Source organism: Bombina bombina, chromosome 3, assembly GCF_027579735.1.
Source record: "Bombina bombina isolate aBomBom1 chromosome 3, aBomBom1.pri, whole genome shotgun sequence".
NCBI lineage: Eukaryota > Metazoa > Chordata > Amphibia > Anura > Bombinatoridae > Bombina > Bombina bombina.
Genome location: NC_069501.1, coordinates 916,559,920 through 916,576,479, shown reverse-complemented (window position 1 = coordinate 916,576,479; position 16,560 = coordinate 916,559,920). Strand labels below are relative to the sequence as shown.

At 42.0% G+C, this 16,560-nt stretch overlaps 1 protein-coding gene across 2 annotated transcripts; it reads right to left on the bottom strand.

Moving 5' to 3' along the window:
- Nucleotides 1-1,888: 1,888 nt before the first annotated feature.
- LOC128651976 (uncharacterized) lies at nt 1,889-8,071 on the bottom strand. Of its 2 annotated transcripts, none has more exons than XM_053704933.1 (3): nt 4,696-8,071; nt 3,226-3,794; nt 1,889-2,459 (listed from the first exon to the last, which is right to left on the bottom strand). In XM_053704933.1, the coding sequence occupies exons 1-3, from the start codon at nt 4,814-4,816 to the stop codon at nt 2,451-2,453; spliced, it is 699 nt and encodes a 232-aa protein (XP_053560908.1). In that variant the 5' UTR covers nt 4,817-8,071; the 3' UTR covers nt 1,889-2,450. The 2 variants fall into 2 exon arrangements, with proteins under 2 accessions (XP_053560908.1, XP_053560909.1); XM_053704934.1 differs by having other exon boundaries at nt 7,223-8,071.
- Between the last annotated feature and the right edge of the window lie 8,489 nt (nt 8,072-16,560).

Genomic DNA, 16,560 nt, shown 5'->3' with positions numbered 1-16,560 from the left:
TCTACAATTAAACCTAACACTACACTATCAATAAATAAATTAAATACAATTCCTACAAATAAATACAATGAAATAAAATAACTAAAGTACAAAAAATAAAAAAGAACTAAGTTACAAAAAATAAAAAAATATTTACAAACATTAGAAAAATATTACAACAATTTTAAACTAATTATACCTACTCTAAGCCCCCTAATAAAATAACAAAGCCCCCCAAAATAAAAAAATGCCTATTGGCTTCATCAGACCAATACAACAGTGTGAACACAGAATATTTATACCCACCAGTGACCCTCCCCCTGTGCAAAAGAACACCAAGCTGGTTGCTAGGGCAACCAGCCCCCAGACATAGTAAACAATATACAATGTATACAATCATATTGAAACAATCATACAAAGTGACAGTTCTACATTGAAATAAACATCTTGGACAAACAGTAACGTATATACAGTGCAAAGCAGGACTGAAACATACGTGTACATATAGTGTATGAGAAAATTAAAAATTTCACATATGAGGCAAACACCCAACATCAAAACCGGGCTAATACTGAAATAGCATGGTTTACCTTACAAAGTGGGACCGGGCTAACAAGCATATATACAACTACAGTGTATTCCATACAGTCTATAATTAAATAAAGCTACTATTGGATCCTTAATACAGGATAGAAAATGAACCTGAACTATATCACGGGCTAGCCGACTCAGGAGCAGCAGAGATGTGAGAAAATGTAAACTGCAGTTGCCAATTGCCAGGATCTTATCCAGGGTACGCATAAAGTGGCAGCGTGATAGTGCCAAGAAGCGCATGCACACTAATATAGTTTGCCAAAGTAAATGGCTCAACCTATATGGCATGCTATTTGGCTTCTGATTGGAGGAGGCAGGCATACCTCTATGGTCAGGGGAAAAACAGTGTGCAGAACAGAATGAAGTAAAAACTAATAAAGCACCAGAGACTTGTCAGCATGAGTGTAAATATAAACAAGTGTCCAGGCTACTGGATAATCATGTAGATGGGTCTGCCGCCTATATCACCACATTATACAGCTGTTACACTCCTCTGTGTTAACTGTGATGACAACGGGGTATTTTTCTTTAATATATAACCAATACCATAGCATATATACCTTCATGGCTCTTATGTGCTTCCCTTTGTGTGACCTGTCTACATGATTATCCAGTAGCCTGTACTAGCCTATTTTTATATCCCTCTGAAGTGCTCCTGACCATTAGCTTTAGCACTTTACCTCACCGTCATTCCTGTATATTGCACACTTGTTTGTATTTACACTCATGCTGACGAGTCTGCTGCTTTATTAGTTTTTACTTCATTCTGTTCTGCACACTGTTTTTCCCCTTGCCATAGGGGTATGCCTGCCTCCTCCAATCAGGAGCCAACTAGCATGCCATATTGTATGATTTATTTACTTTGGCCAACTATATTAGTGCACATGCGCTTCTCTGCACTATCACGCTGCCACTATATGCGTACAATTACAGTTTACATTTTCTCACATCTCTGCTGCTCCTGAGTCGGCTAGCCCGTGATATAGTTCAGGTTCATTTTATATCCTGTATTAAGGATCCGTTAGTAGCTTTATTTAATTATAGACTGTATGTAATACACTGTAATACACCGTAGGCTTGTTAGCCCGGTCCCACTTTGTAAAGTAAACCATGCTATTTCAGTATTAGCCCGGTTTTGATGTCGGGTGTTTGCCTCATATGTGACATTTTTCATTTTCTCATATACTATATGTACACATAAGGCTTAGATGGTCCATTTAACTTCCCTTGCCCACCACTATCACCATTACCATAAACACCATATCCCTTAACCCCGTTCACCATTAATACCTGAAATAAAGACACAACAACAGGGTTTGCCAATTAAAAATGGAAAGGTCACTTTATTAGCTGATTTTGCATTGTAGCCAAAATCAGATAAGAGAGCCGTAAATCAATCATTGCAATTTCAATACCATCAACCAACATAAATGCCAAAGCATTTCCACTGAAGATGAATCTACGTTTCCGGGGGTGATGACCACAAAACTCCCCCCGTGCCGTGGCACGAGGAATTGCCCGAGAGAACCCGCTGCACAGTCTGCCCAGCAGCTAGACCACCGGATCACGGCGCCAAGCCGAATGTGCAGCGGGATCTTCCCACGTCCTCGATGCCCCACCCACGTGTAAGACCCGTTTTCACCACTCTCCACCTTAACGCTCTTCCGACTCCTAATAGCTGCTGAATCTTAATGCCTCTGGCTAGCATAGACCGATTTGCGTCACCCGCTTAGCCTCAGCTGCAGCTATTTCTTTCCTTAAGGGAACACAGGCGGTCTTATATAGATCCAACCAATTGGTCAGCATCCTGCCCATATCTGCGTCTGTTTGTTCTCCTCTTCGTTTTTGTGACCTCTCCGATTATGACTGGCTCTTTCTTAATGAACCTAATGCAGGGTGGGTGGGAGGGAAACAAGAAAAAGGTTAGTGCTGTTTACTTCCTGTTCTATTCCTTATATCACCTCTCCCTCTCAGTCCTTCCCCTTTTCCTAATCTCCCTATTCCTTTGTCTCTACTCTCCCTCCCCCTGTCTTTCCTCCCTAACCTGTCCCCCTCCCTAAGTAACAACGCCTAATTAACCCCTTGAGATCAGTTTTCAGGAGCCCCTATCCTTAGTTGCGCTCCTGTCGCATTTGCTCCCTGCGCTTTCTATAAGGCTTAGATGGTCCATTTAACTTCCCTTGCCCACCACTATCACCATTACCATAAACACTATATCCCTTAACCCCGTTCACCATTAATACCTGAAATAAAGACACAACAACAGGGTTTGCCAATTAAAAATGGAAAGGTCACTTTATTTTTGCTGATTTTGCATTGTAGCCAAAATCAGATAAGAGAGCCGTACATCAATCATTGCAATTTCAATACCATCAACCAACATAAATGCCAAAGCATTTCCACTGAACATGGGTCTACGTTTCCGGGGGGGATGACCAAAAAACTCCCCCCCGTGGCGTGGCACGAGGAATTGCCCTAGAGAACCCGCTGCACAGTCTGCCCAGCAGCTAGACCACCGGATCACGGCGCCAAGCCGAATGTGCAGCGGGATCCTCCCACGTCCTTGATGCCCCGCCCACGTGTAAGACCCGTTTTCACCGCCACAAAAAAGGCTCCCTTTTCTGCCAACCCAACCTAGTGACCTTTCCTCACCTGTGCGAGCTCTGCCACCAACATCCTTATGTCCTCCAAAAACCGATCGTTCCCCTCCTCGTTCAGGTGCACTCCATCAGCCCGGAACAGCTCCTCTCGTTTTGCCACGATCAAGGGATGCTCCAGCACCCTTCCACCTATCTCCCTGACTATCTTCGCTGCTACCTGATTAACTCGCCTCCGTGACCTATATCCTGCCCTTTGCGTATTCGTGTTGCGCCATCTTATCCTGGATATTATATTTGACCATATAACCTGCACTTGCGGCCAGGCAACCTTTAACCAGCTAATTACCCCTTTTATGCTGTCCTCCAATTCTTTTAAGGGGAGTGCGCCTATATCATTACCTCCCAAATGTATTATCAGCGCGTCTGGGGGCCCCCATCTTTTCCTTGTCTGCTGTATGGTGGCAACTAACTCGCCCCAGCGCATGCCCCTTTTTCCTATCCATCTTATGCTTGCTAACCTGTGCGCAAAGCCTAAATTCTCTCCTAACCCTGACGCCATTGCCCTTGCCCTGGCCCAATGCACGTATGAGTGGCCAACCACCCATACCCGTAACACTCTACCTGAAATGAAAAAACAAATATTCATTAAACCACACGACCACTCAGCAAACATTCCTTTTGACATCACCCCCCACCCGCGTATCCCCGCCTCCCCCCCCCCCCCACGCCCTCTTCTTCTACTCCCCTTTTATCCTAATGTATGATCTAAAAGCTCGCGATTTCCATCTGCCCAAATTTTTTATCCTCTCTTCCGAATACCCTTTTATTGCCGCGCTAGTTGCAGCCCCGATTCGAAAGGAATGCGGGGCAAACCTCAGATGGCCCCACCCCAGTTTCCTCGTGACCATTTCCGTTATCTTTTTAAATTGATACACAGTTGAATTAGACCCGTCCATGTGCCTTAAAAACAACCTGCCTTCCTTGTGCCTTCCCTTCAACATTTCCTTTACGCTCGCTACTGGGCATGTACTGCTCCCTGTTTCTTTCATTGCCACCCATACCCCTTTTCCCTGCCTATCTGTTTTTGATTTCATTAACAACACCATTATGTTATCATCATAAACCTTCACATCTGTTACCCCTAAGCTGTTTACCTTATCCGTTTTATTCGCTGCTATTAATTCCCCTATCCTAAATGCCCCCCAGAAAGCCAAGACAAATGCAGCTTTAAACAAAATAGCTTCTTCCGCGTTCCTGCATACTTCGCCTAGCTCTGATACCATTCTCTCCTCTGTAATCGGTTCCCTGCTGTCCAACTGCTTGGCTTCCCCCACCTGCCATGCTTTTAAAACCTTTCTAACTATAAATGATTTTGTTATGTCCTCCCTATACAATAATTTTGCAAAGAAAGATACCCCTGCTATCGCTATGCCAACCTGCCCTTTTTTCATGCCTTTCATTTTCAATAACCAAAGCCATTCTAGGAACCTACTCCTCTCTCCCCCTGTTGCATCACCCTTACACTCCAGCCACTGCTTCCAATAGGTGTCGTATGCCCTCCATGTTCTTGGCGCCAATGACTTTTCCACCATTTTCTTTATCCCCTCTATGCGCTCCCAATCTGCCAAAGAAAGATGGGGCATCTTTCACCTTCCTTTCTAGCTGCTGGCGCGGCCTCCCTAAATCTCTCCCACTTAAATCTGGACAGGGCGTCCGCTATCACGTTTTTGTATCCTGGGATATGCTTAGCCATAAAGCAAATATTTAGTTGCAGGCATTTCAGAACCATATAACGCAAATATTTTATAACTGGCATTGAAGATGCTGAAAGGTTATTAACTGCGTCCACCACCCCTTGATTGTCAGACCAAAATGTAATGCTCTTATTTGCTAACAGACTGCCCCATAGTTCTAATGCTACCACTATGGGAAATAACTCCAGTAACGCTGTTTTTTACCCATCCGCTGGCTTCCCAGCCCACAGGCCATTTGCCCGCGCACCATCTCCCTTGCAAGTATGCCCCAAAACCCGCACTCCCCGCTGCATCTGTGTAAAGCTCTAACTCACTTGCTGCTGTTACTTCAGGCCATATCCTGATTCCATTAAAGTCTACTAAAAAGGTATCCCATACTCTCAAATCCTCTTTCATCTCGCCTGTCAATCTAATCAAGTGCTCAGGTTTCTTTACTCCCGCTGTCCCCAGTTGCAGCCTTCTCTTAAATATTCTTCCTACCGGTATTACTCTACATGCGAAATTAAGGACGCCTAGCAACTTCTGCATATCTTGTAGCGCTACTTTCTTTCTCCCTAGCATTTCTCTTATTAATTGGTGCGCCTTCTCTATTTTTTCTTCCGGCAGCTCGCATTGTCCTTTCACTGCGTCTATCATTATACCTAAAAATGACAACCGCTGACTAGGCCCTTCAGATTTCTCGACTGCCACTGGGACTCCTAGCTCCGCCAACATATCAACTAGCGAGCCTTTTAGCCTTGCGCATGCACCGCTCCCCGCTGGACCCACCACCATGAAATCGTCCAAGTAATGCACGATTCTATCTGAACCTGTCCTTGCTGACAACAACCAATGGAGAAATGTACTAAATTTCTCAAAAATGGAGCATGATACAGAGCAGCCCATCGGCAAACACTTATCCACGTAAAATTTCTTGTTAAATCTACACCCCATTAGCCTGAAACTGGCTGGATTCAATGGTAACAGCCTAAAAGCGGATTCTATGTCAATTTTTGCCATTAAAGCGCCCCTCCCCTCCTCATTCACCATTTTTAGTGCCAAATTAAATGACTGATACTGTACTGACGCGTCTGCCTTATCTATCGCATCATTTACAGACCTCCCCCTTGGATATGACAGGTGTTGTATCATACGAAATTTACCTTTTTCTTTCTTAGGTACCACCCCCAATGGTGATATGACTAACCCCTGAATAGGTATTTCCTTAAATGGCCCCACCATCCTCCCCAATTTTATTTCCTTGTCTAATTTTTCCTGCAGTACCGCCGGGTACTCTGTTGCAGATTTTAAGTTCTTGACCTTAATTTCCCCTGTCACTTCATTTCTTACCGGTACTACAAATCCCTCTGTTAACCCTTTTTCCAGCAATGTCCTATCGTCTTTATTATCATAATTTCTTAATTCCTTTGTCAGCCTATCTACCCTCAGTAGTGTTCTGGCCATTCCCCATTGCTCCTCCGTTACCGTTTCCCCCTGGGCCACGAAAAAACTGCTTGTTATTCCCCCCGCCATTTTTTCGACATTCTGCCCCTGCATGAAAACCCCCACAATACCTGCATATGTGCCTGAATTTATACCCATTACCCCTATCACACTGCTTCTCATTATAGGCCCAACACTCCTTCCCCTCTGTTTTCACCGGCCTCGCAGATCCTAATGCTAGCGGTCTTTGCACCATGCTATCTGCTGGTTTTATTAAGCGCGTCCACATATCCAATATTTTTATACCGAATTCTTTCCTTCCTTTTTCCCCTAACTGCAGGTTCCCTCTTCTAAATTCGCCGTCATAATCCTTCCACCCAAAACCCCCATAAGTTGTATAACATTCCGATATCAGGTGTATATACTTCAGCATCCCTTTTACCTTTCCCGGATTTTCCGATAAAAAACATTCAGCGTATATCACCATCCCTTTTACCCACTCTGGAAATGATTGCTTCAGTTTCTTACCTTTTCCCTCATCACTTCTGGATTTTAACGCCACTGCCTCCCTTGTAATCTCAAACACATCTACATACCTTCCCTTCTGCGCTTTCACTATAACTTTTGCTTTTAAATGAGTTGTTAACGGCATTAGCTTTGTCCCTGTAACCTCGTCATCTGCGTCAAATTCTCCCTCGCTACCATCCCCACCTACCGGGGCTTCACTCATCCCCTTTTTTCCCTGTTTGGCGTATATCTTTTTTACAAACTTTAAAATTCTCCTATTACCTTCCCCCTGCACTTTATCATCATCAGAGTCCCATTCAGATGAACTGTCCGACCCTTTATCTATGCAATACATTATTTTCTTACCTTGTTTCGGTTGACCGTTCTGCTCCTTCCCCTTGTCCTTTGTGCTCCCCTCTCCTCTCTCATTTGCTTTTGCGGAGTTTCCTTCCCTTCCATCTTTTCCCATTGCGCACCTTGCTGTGCCGCTCCCCAATTCTTTCTGAAATGCATTCAAATTTGTGTTAGTATATGTGTATGCCTCCTCTTCTGATCCCTCATTTCTCCCTCTTCACCATTCCCTGTTCCTATCCTCCCTTCTGCCTGCCCCTCCCCTTTCCTCTACTCCCTGGTCTTCCTCCACCATCACATAAGTGTTACCCTCTACATCCTTTATTGTCCTAGGCCTAACCCTCCCCCTCTCCTCCGTTCTATATCTCTTCTGGGGCCTCTGGTTATGCTGTCCCTCGCTATATACATCTACCCACCTCTGCGCCCCTTCATTCTCCCTTACTGACCGCCCCCTATAAACCGCTTCTCCTTCCCTGGGTTCCCCCCTCTGCTCTCCTATGTTATTGCCACTTGACCTTTCTCTTTCCATATTCCCTATTCTGTTATCTCTGGTGCTGGGCCCGCCAGGGCTCCTGCCACCACTACCTCTTATTACTGTCCCTCCTCTCCGCTCTTCCCCCCTATGTCCTTCTCATATCTAATACCCTCTCCCACCACGTATATGGCCTTCCTCTCCCTAATGTCCCTTTCATGCTCCTGTTGCGGTCGCATGCCGCCATCCCATTGCATCTCCCCCTCCCTCCCCGTGACAACCTGTGTTGCATTGCTCTCCCCGCTGGGCTAATATCCCTTGCGACTGCTCCTACTCTTTGATACGCAGCGTCTTGCCTAGTCGCACCCTCCCCCCTCCCCTCGCACCTAAAATCTGGGCTTCTGGTTCTATTCCCACCCGCCCCCCCCTCCCCGAGAAAAAACATACTGCGCTGCTCGCCCGTCTGGGCTAACGTGCCGCTCTACACCTACCTCCTCCCCCCGTGCATAAACAAATTGGGCCAATGTACCATCACTATTGGATGGCCCAGCAGCAGCTTGTCGCTGCATCCCTCTAACATGGCTCGCCCCACTACTGCGTCCCGCGTCCCAAGATGGCCGCTCAGATCTCGCGGGATTTCCCGCGGGACCACGCCCAGCGCCTGTACGCTTAGGACCCTGCCCCCCGTGGAGTGCTTTCTTGCTGCCGCCTGCACCATTTTGCCCCCTATTCTGCGCACAGCGCCGGGGGACCTGGGCTGGGGGGATAGATGGGGGGGAAACACTGGCTACCCTAAAAACAGCGGGCATATCGGCACTCGAGTCTGAGTCAGGGAACAAAGATGGGGCACTACCCGCACCACAATCACTCCTTACCTCCTCGCCCGCCATCTCTCTCTCCCTGCTACTTGTCCCCACACCTACCTTGTCTTGTCCAACAACATCAGCTGGCTTCACCTGCTCCACCAGCCCCTTCGCCTGCAGCGTTCCTTCCTCCTTCCTCTCCTTTAATCCCTCTGTCTGCTTTTTCTCTTTTTCCAGCTTTTTCAACCTCCGCTGAGCCTGGATCGCCCTGGTCCTCCATATAGTGTCATCGCCATCAAGATATTTCTTCGGTATCCTACGATTCCTGGTTGACATCTTCTGCTCGATACAAACGCGTCCTCCTGTGGAAACAAGAAAAAGGTTAGTGCTGTTTACTTCTTGTTCTATTCCTTATATCACCTCTCCCTCTCAGTCCTTCCCCTTTTCCTAATCTCCCTATTCCTTTGTCTCTACTCTCCCTCCCCCTGTCTTTCCTCCCTAACCTGTCCCCCCCCCCTCCCCTCCCTAAGTAACAACGCCTAATTAACCCCTTGAGATCAGTTTTCAGGAGCCCCTATCCTTAGTTGCGCTCCTGTCGCATTTGCTCCCTGTGCTTTCTATATGTTTCGGTCCTGCTTTGCACTGTATATATGTTACTGTTTGCAAAAGATGTTTATTTGAATGTAGCACTGTCACTTTGTATGATTGTCTCAATATGATTGTATACATTGTATATTGTTTACTATGTCTGGGGGCTGGTTGCCCTAGCAACCAGCTTGGCGTTTTTTTTGCACAGGGGGAGGGTCACTGGTGGGTATAAATATTCTGTGTTCACACTGATGTATTGGTCTGATGAAGGGGAGCATTCCCCGAAATGTCACTGATTAAAAGCAAGTTCTGCATTTATCAAGTCCAGTGATCAAGTCTCCTGTTTTGATATATATATATATATATATATATATATATATATATATATATATATATATAGAGAGAGAGAGAGAGAGAGAGAGAGAGAGAGAGAGAGAGAGAGAGAGAGAGAGAGAGGTGTTTATATATGTATTTATGAATTTATATGTGTATACAGTATATGTATTTACAGACATATATACACATATGAACACATAAATACACATGTACACATATATAAACATATATAGAAGTGTATTAGAGCCCTTTGCAGTTAAGTAGATGAAAACATGAAAAAAACATATAAATATATAATATTTAATAAAGGTTTTAACTATGTACTTACTATAAATATTTTACTAACGATATTGCTTTATATATCTATACCTCTATATATAATTATCTATATATATAGGTATAGATATATATTGTATCAAAATACCATCAGTGATATACAGAAAATATGTATTTATGAATGAATAGAACATATTCTGCAATATTCATATTTTCATGTTAGGTTAGCGCTTTTTTCTCCATTGACCTCTATGGGGAATATGTTATCGTGCATGATATTGAATGTTTAGCTGTTTGTGCACCTCGGGTTTGCGCGAGCACAATACCTTTTTACTTTCAACTAGTAATACCAGCGCAACCCAATGTGCGCAAAATGTTTACTTCTAGCGCAGTTAGTGCTGTAGCAAAAGCGCTAATTAATGCTCCACTTGTAATCTAACCCTTGGTGTTTTGCATCCTTTGTTTGAATGAGTATTTCTTGAGTTTTTCTAATTCTTTAAAGTATTGCTTCTCTCTTACAATAACCTTTACAAGAAACACTGTATAGTCATAGGACAACTTTTTAAATTGAATTATTGCTTAGAAAGCAGTTTTGCTTTGACAGGTACCTATTATTTATGAGAAGGTGATGTATTACTGTTAGGTTCCTCTGGCTGTCTTTGTAGGCATTGCTTTACCCAGGACAGTTACAATTTAATAGTGCATTAAAAGTCCATGTGCTCTGCCATTTGTCATGGGCTATATTTACATAATATATTTTACAAATTCTAGCTAAAGTTCTAATTAATCCAAACACCACCTCATTAACTTTTAAAACTACTTATTCTTTAATATGTTCAATTATTCATATATACAATTTAAGCTTGCATACATATATGCAAAAATATGGCTAAATGTAAAGTCTGTGCATTTTTATTCACACCAATAAAATACAATTTCAGCAGTGCTCAGATTCACATATCATAATAGATGCAAATTAAACTACACTGTACATAAAGCATAAAAGGATTAATTGAGGAAGTTATTTTTATGAATTATAACAAGTTTCAATTTTGCTTCTCTTCAGTAAGAATCTCTGTTATAATTTTATATTGTTTTTATTCTTTTACACGAAAACAGGCAAATTATATGTTTATAGTTTTATTTACAGTAATTTGCCTTTGATATTTAAAGAGACATAAACCTGAAAATTGCAATTGTCCTATTTTGCCTAGCTTAATGTGTATGTTTAATTTAAAATACGCCTCCCCCTCTCGCTCTCTGCCTAGCATCTATCTATCTATCTATCTATCTATCTATCTATCTATCTATCTATCTATCTCTATCATCTATCTATCTATCTGTCTATCTATCTATTTATCTATCTATCTATCTATCTATCTATCTATATCTATCTATCATCTATCTATCTATCTATCTATCTATCTATCTATCTATATCTATCTATCTATCTATCTATCTATCTATTGGTCTGTCTGGTGGTCTGTTTGGCGGTCGGTCTGGCGATCTGTCTGTCTATCTATCATCTATCTATCTATCTATCTATCTATCCATTTATCTATATATCAGGTGCATATAGCCTAATTGGTGTATGCTTTTGAGTTATAGGTAAGAATATGCATGATATTTACTCACCACACAGAGTTTTATGCCCAGAGGTCAGCTCCTGGGAATTTGTAGTACATACAGGCAGTCCCCAGGTTACGAACAAGATAGGTTCTGTAGGTTTGTTCTTAAGTTGAATTTGTATGTAAGTTGGAACAGGCACTTTTTTTAGGTGAAACTCTAGCCAAACATTTTTTTTTTTTTTTGGATAGCATAGGATAAAGTTTGTTTTGCTATCTGTGCCCCTGTTCAGAAAATTTCACATCACTTTCTGTCCTTGTGACAATTGGATTTTCAGTATTTTGGATTATCCTGGAAAGAAGGATTGTCGATAAAGCTCTATTTTCTCTGTATGTAAGTACGAGTTGTACTTAAGTCGGATGTCTGTAACCCAGGGACTGTCTGTATTGAATTAGCCATATTAAAATGTGCAATCTTGCAAAAGATACTTCAGCCTAAACTGTCATTGCTAATGTCATCTTAAGTCTCTTGTTGGAACCTAACAGTTGTTGTTCCTAATTAAAATCAAAATCCTGCTGTAGTCCTATCAGAGCTTCCTACATCACTGCAACTTTATATGCTGTAGCAGTTTGCTGATCTTGCCTCATCGTGAAATGATATGAGCACCAATATTTAGTATTAATCGTGGCAGTTTTTTACAGAAATTTGCAGAAGATTTTTCATCAATAAATGAGAAGACCTTACATCCATACAATGACCAAATTTATTTGTCTCTTGCTTTAGTTGCCATTCATTAGACCTTATTTTGCGTAGTGAAACCTGAGTTACCATTATCCCAGATTTAAAAGGATTATTTTCTCTAAAGTTAGGACTCCTCAGTCATGTATAGAAATAGTAAAAAAAATCTCTTTTTACCTCTGTATAAATCTTTTACGTTAAAAGAGGCAGATTTTTTTTTTATAGTTTTTAATATGAGTGTTCAGTTTAAATATACCACCCATACATATTAAACTAACTCTACTCATTAAATAAACTAACTTATTTCTAAAATGTTCTCCCAAATGAGATTCAATGAATGCTACACTAGATGATAGAAAGATGTCTGAAAACAAATGTTTAATAATAAAACATTACTGCTATTACTTCTACTACTACTACAATAATAATAATAATAATAATAATAATAATAATAATAATAATAATGTTTATGATGATCATCTCTTTCTTCTGATGGTGTTATTATTCATATTTTATAATATACATTTTTATTAAGTACTTGAATTGTTATATTTTTGGAGTTTTGAAACTTCCAAATTGTTTTTTTTTTTTTTTGCCCAAAAACCATCCAAACCATCTAAATATGTGTTTGTTTGTAAAATACATCCATTTTCATATTACTAGCTAGCAAATTGTAATGCATATATTTAAAACACATCTCTAAAAAATCTATTAAATAAGATATTTAAGGATTTAACTTGTTAATAAATAACAAAAACAAATATAACAATAAATTCCTTAACTTAGAGGACCAAGATCATATAGCTACAAAAACTCTCCAGTTTTGGAAGGTTTCAAATACGGAGCCTCTGTCCCAAACTTAACTCCTTCCTGCCATTAGGACTTTTAATGCTGTCCTAATTACTCTGGGCTTTAGAGCCCTTAGCACGGCATGAAACCATAGCGGCTTGCTAAATGGGATCACAGGCTGGAGGCCATGCATAGCATTATAGGCACTCCTCTCTGACCCGATCCCATAATTTAAATTGCTGGATCGCATGAACGATTGTGTAATTTCAATCTTTACTTATATGTTTACATCAGAAATTTGTTCCAATGTAGACAAATAAGTCCGGATGGGAAGGGGTTAATAAAGTCAGGTTCTTGATGTTTAGGGCAATTTACTACTGTTGCAAATGTTCTGCTTACTCATGTGGCGTACCTCATGTCCTGCCTATGGCAGATAAATGCAATGTCAATACAGTAAAAGGTCAGAGGCTTAACACTTAAGGTGAAATTTTTAAATAGGCAAAACCAGTTATTTGAAATGACAAAATAAAGATAAAGCAGATATTTATAAATAATTTAATACACTCCTGCATGTAAAATGGATTATTGGGAACACATTAAAAAGGAGAAAAAATCCCAGTACACTGTCCATTTAAAGTAATAACACATATTTAGTGCAAACAAACTCAAGTTTATCCAGCAGGATTGTATATAAAACCTCAGACAAGTAAAGCAGCATCTAAAAGTTCTAGGCTATTAACATAAGGGGGCCGATTTACTAACTGTCGGACGGACATGATCTGCTGTAGCGTTCATGTCCGCCCAACATCACTGAATGCCGACAGCTTATGCTGTCGGCATTTAACATTTCACAAGCAGTTCTGGTGAACTGCTTGTGCGATGCCAGCCCCTGCAGATTTGAGGCCAATCGGCCGCTAGCAGGGAGTGTCAATCAGCCCGATCGTATGAGATTGGGCGGATTGATGTTTGCAACCTCAAAAGCAGCGGACGAGTTAAGGATCAGTGGTCTTAAGACCGCTGCTTCTTAACTCCTGTTTCCGGCGAGCCTGAAGGCTTGCGTGGAAACAAGGGTATACGTCCCAATTCGAGCCGTAATAAATCGGCCCCAAGGAGTTCATTGCCTTGAAGATGTAGTTTGCCCCACCCCTAGATTTAAATGGTTATTAAACTGAAAAACATTTTTCAGTGCTCAGAGACAGTGCTTCCAGGCAGGCTAGGTTGTATTTGTAAGATATAGAAAATTTACTCTGCAATATGACATACAGCAATTACTTGGTCAGTGTAGGTGCTTATTACTGCCTGTCTCTATTTGGCTACATAATGTAGAGTAACTAAACATACTAAAATGCCTTTCAACTGGTAAATCCCTGATCTGATGCAAGTATTTGCTGGCTTCATTTATGGAATTAGGTGATGCTCCACCTCAAGAAAGAAGCTTTCCTTGTGAACAGGAAATCCCTATAAATGCCCTATAAATTCCATGAGTGTGCTTAGTCCAGTGCTCCTGTTCCTAAACCTGATGCACCTGTTCTGGCCCTGCATACCTGATCCCTGTTCCTTCCCTGCTCCCAGTGTCATTGGGTTTTCGGGTTACTTGGACATGGCTATGTTTATCCATTCATGATCCTTTGCTGTCTGCCCTGACCTTGGACCGTCTGACCTCGCTTTTGCTTGCTCCTCTTGTGCTCATCACATGGACTTTGTTTATTTAATTAATAAAGCTCCATGCCAGCACAGACCTCTTAGACTCCTGTCTTCACACCCAGGTTCCCCTAGAGGTTGATCTTGGAAGGGTGTGCTGTCTCGCTGAATTTGGGTTCCAGATCCTGTTTAGCCTACTATGTCAGTGATATAATAATTGAGGCAGTATACAACCCACAGGGACAGCTGCATTGGTTGCAGTCCTTATCCAGCAAGTGGCTGCCTTGACACAACCCATGCAGGAACTTCAAGCCAGTCAAGCTGCTATACATTATGAAAGAAAATGTCCCAAAACAGCGCCTTTGCCATATTCACTTCCAGTACCAACAGCTCCTCCCCTGCTGAATCCTAACCCAGAATCCACTATTACTTTGCTTGAAAAATGTTCTGGCCTCAGATCTGCATCTCATACATTTATCACAGTCTGTGAACTGATGTTTTCTTTTAAACTCTGTAGATATGCCACAGACTTTATCAAATTCAGAACAGCCATCTCCCTGTTATCCAGTCAACCTAAAACCTTGGTTCCCCCCATTTGGTTAAAGACACACCTGTAAATGGCTTATATACAAAAGAGTCTTTATCATAACTGTATTTGCTGACATGCATAGCATGTAGGTTGCAATATGTAGAGATGACTACTTGTGAAACAAGTTAACAAATTTGTGAACACTTGACCAGCATCAAGTTGGGTTGCCTCTCCACTCTCCTGGTACCACATTTTAAGTCAAAAATGGATAAAGGCAGAAAGAGCACGTAACATTGGGTGAAAGGAGAGGGGACCTGGATTTGTTGTTGGCCAAGAGAGAAGTGTTCTGGATCTTTAAGTTGGAAAACATAAATTATGCTTACCTGAGTCCACGGCATCATTCCTTACTGTTGGGAAATACTGAACCTGGCCACCAGGAGGAGTCAAAGATACCCCAGCCAAATGCTTAAATACTCCCCCCACTTTCCTCATATCCCAGTCATTCTGCCAAGGGAACAAGGAACAGTAGGAGAAATATCAGGGTATAAATGGTGCCGGAAGAGAAAAAACTCATTTTGGTCCGCCCATCGGAGTATACGGATGGGGGCCGTGGACTCCCCTCATACAGAAGGAAATGAAATTATTAGGTAAGCATAATTTATGTTTTCCTTCTTAATATGATGAGAGTCCACGGCATCATTCCTTACTGTTGGGAAAACTATACCCAAGAACTAGAGGACACTGAATGATAACGGGAGGGGTAAAGGAGGGCACCACAGCCTGTAAAACCTTTCTCCCAAAAGCTGCTTCAGCTGAAGCAAAAATGTCAAATTTGTAGATTTTTGAAAAAGTATGTAAGGAGGACCAGGTAGCTGCCTTACAAATCTGATCCATAGAGGCCCAAGAGGAAGCCACCGCTCTAGTGGAATGAGCCATAATCCTCTGAGGAGGTTTAAGTCTCGCTGACTCGTAAGCAAAGTAAGGCAGCCATTTCAGAAACTCTGCGTGCTGATTCAAAAGCCAACAGAAAAAGAACCTTCCAGGACAACAATTTGATGTCAACCGAATGCATAGGCTCACACATAGTCTGTTGTAAAAACTTAAGAACAAGATTCAAGCTCCAAGGTGGAGCATTAGATCTAAACAAAGGTCTGATTCTTATCAGAGCCTTAACGAAAGATTGCACGTCCGGGAGCTCTGTGAGCCTTTTGTGCAGCCAAACAGAAAGGGACGAAATCTGTCCCCTCAGAGAACTGGCAGAAAGGCCCTTCTCCAGACACTCCTAGAGAAATGAAAGAATCCTGGCAGCCTTAACCTTATGCCAGGCCAAACCATGCTCTTCACACCAGAATAAGTAAGCTCTCCAAACCTTATGATAAATGCAACAAGTAACAGGCTTACGAGCCTGAATGAGAGTGTCAATAACCCTCTCAGAGAAACCTCTCTTGGCTAAGACAAAGCGTTTAATCGCCATGCAGTCAGCCTCAGAGAATCTAGATTGCGATGAATAAAAGGACCCTGATCCAGCAGATCCCTGTGACAAGGTAACTTCCATGGATGAGATGAGGACGTCCCCACCAGTTCTGTGAACCACATCCTTTATGGCCATGATGGA

Bases quoted from the DNA above. Each gene is read 5' to 3' on its own strand.
- LOC128651976 (XM_053704933.1), bottom strand. From the start codon at position 4,816: ATGCCCCATCTTTCTTTGGCAGATTGGGAGCGCATAGAGGGGATAAAG. The intron at 3,795-4,695 runs GTAAGGGTGATG...TTTTCATTTCAG, and splicing joins TTGGAAGCAGTGGCTGGAGT to GTAGAGTGTTACGGGTATGG.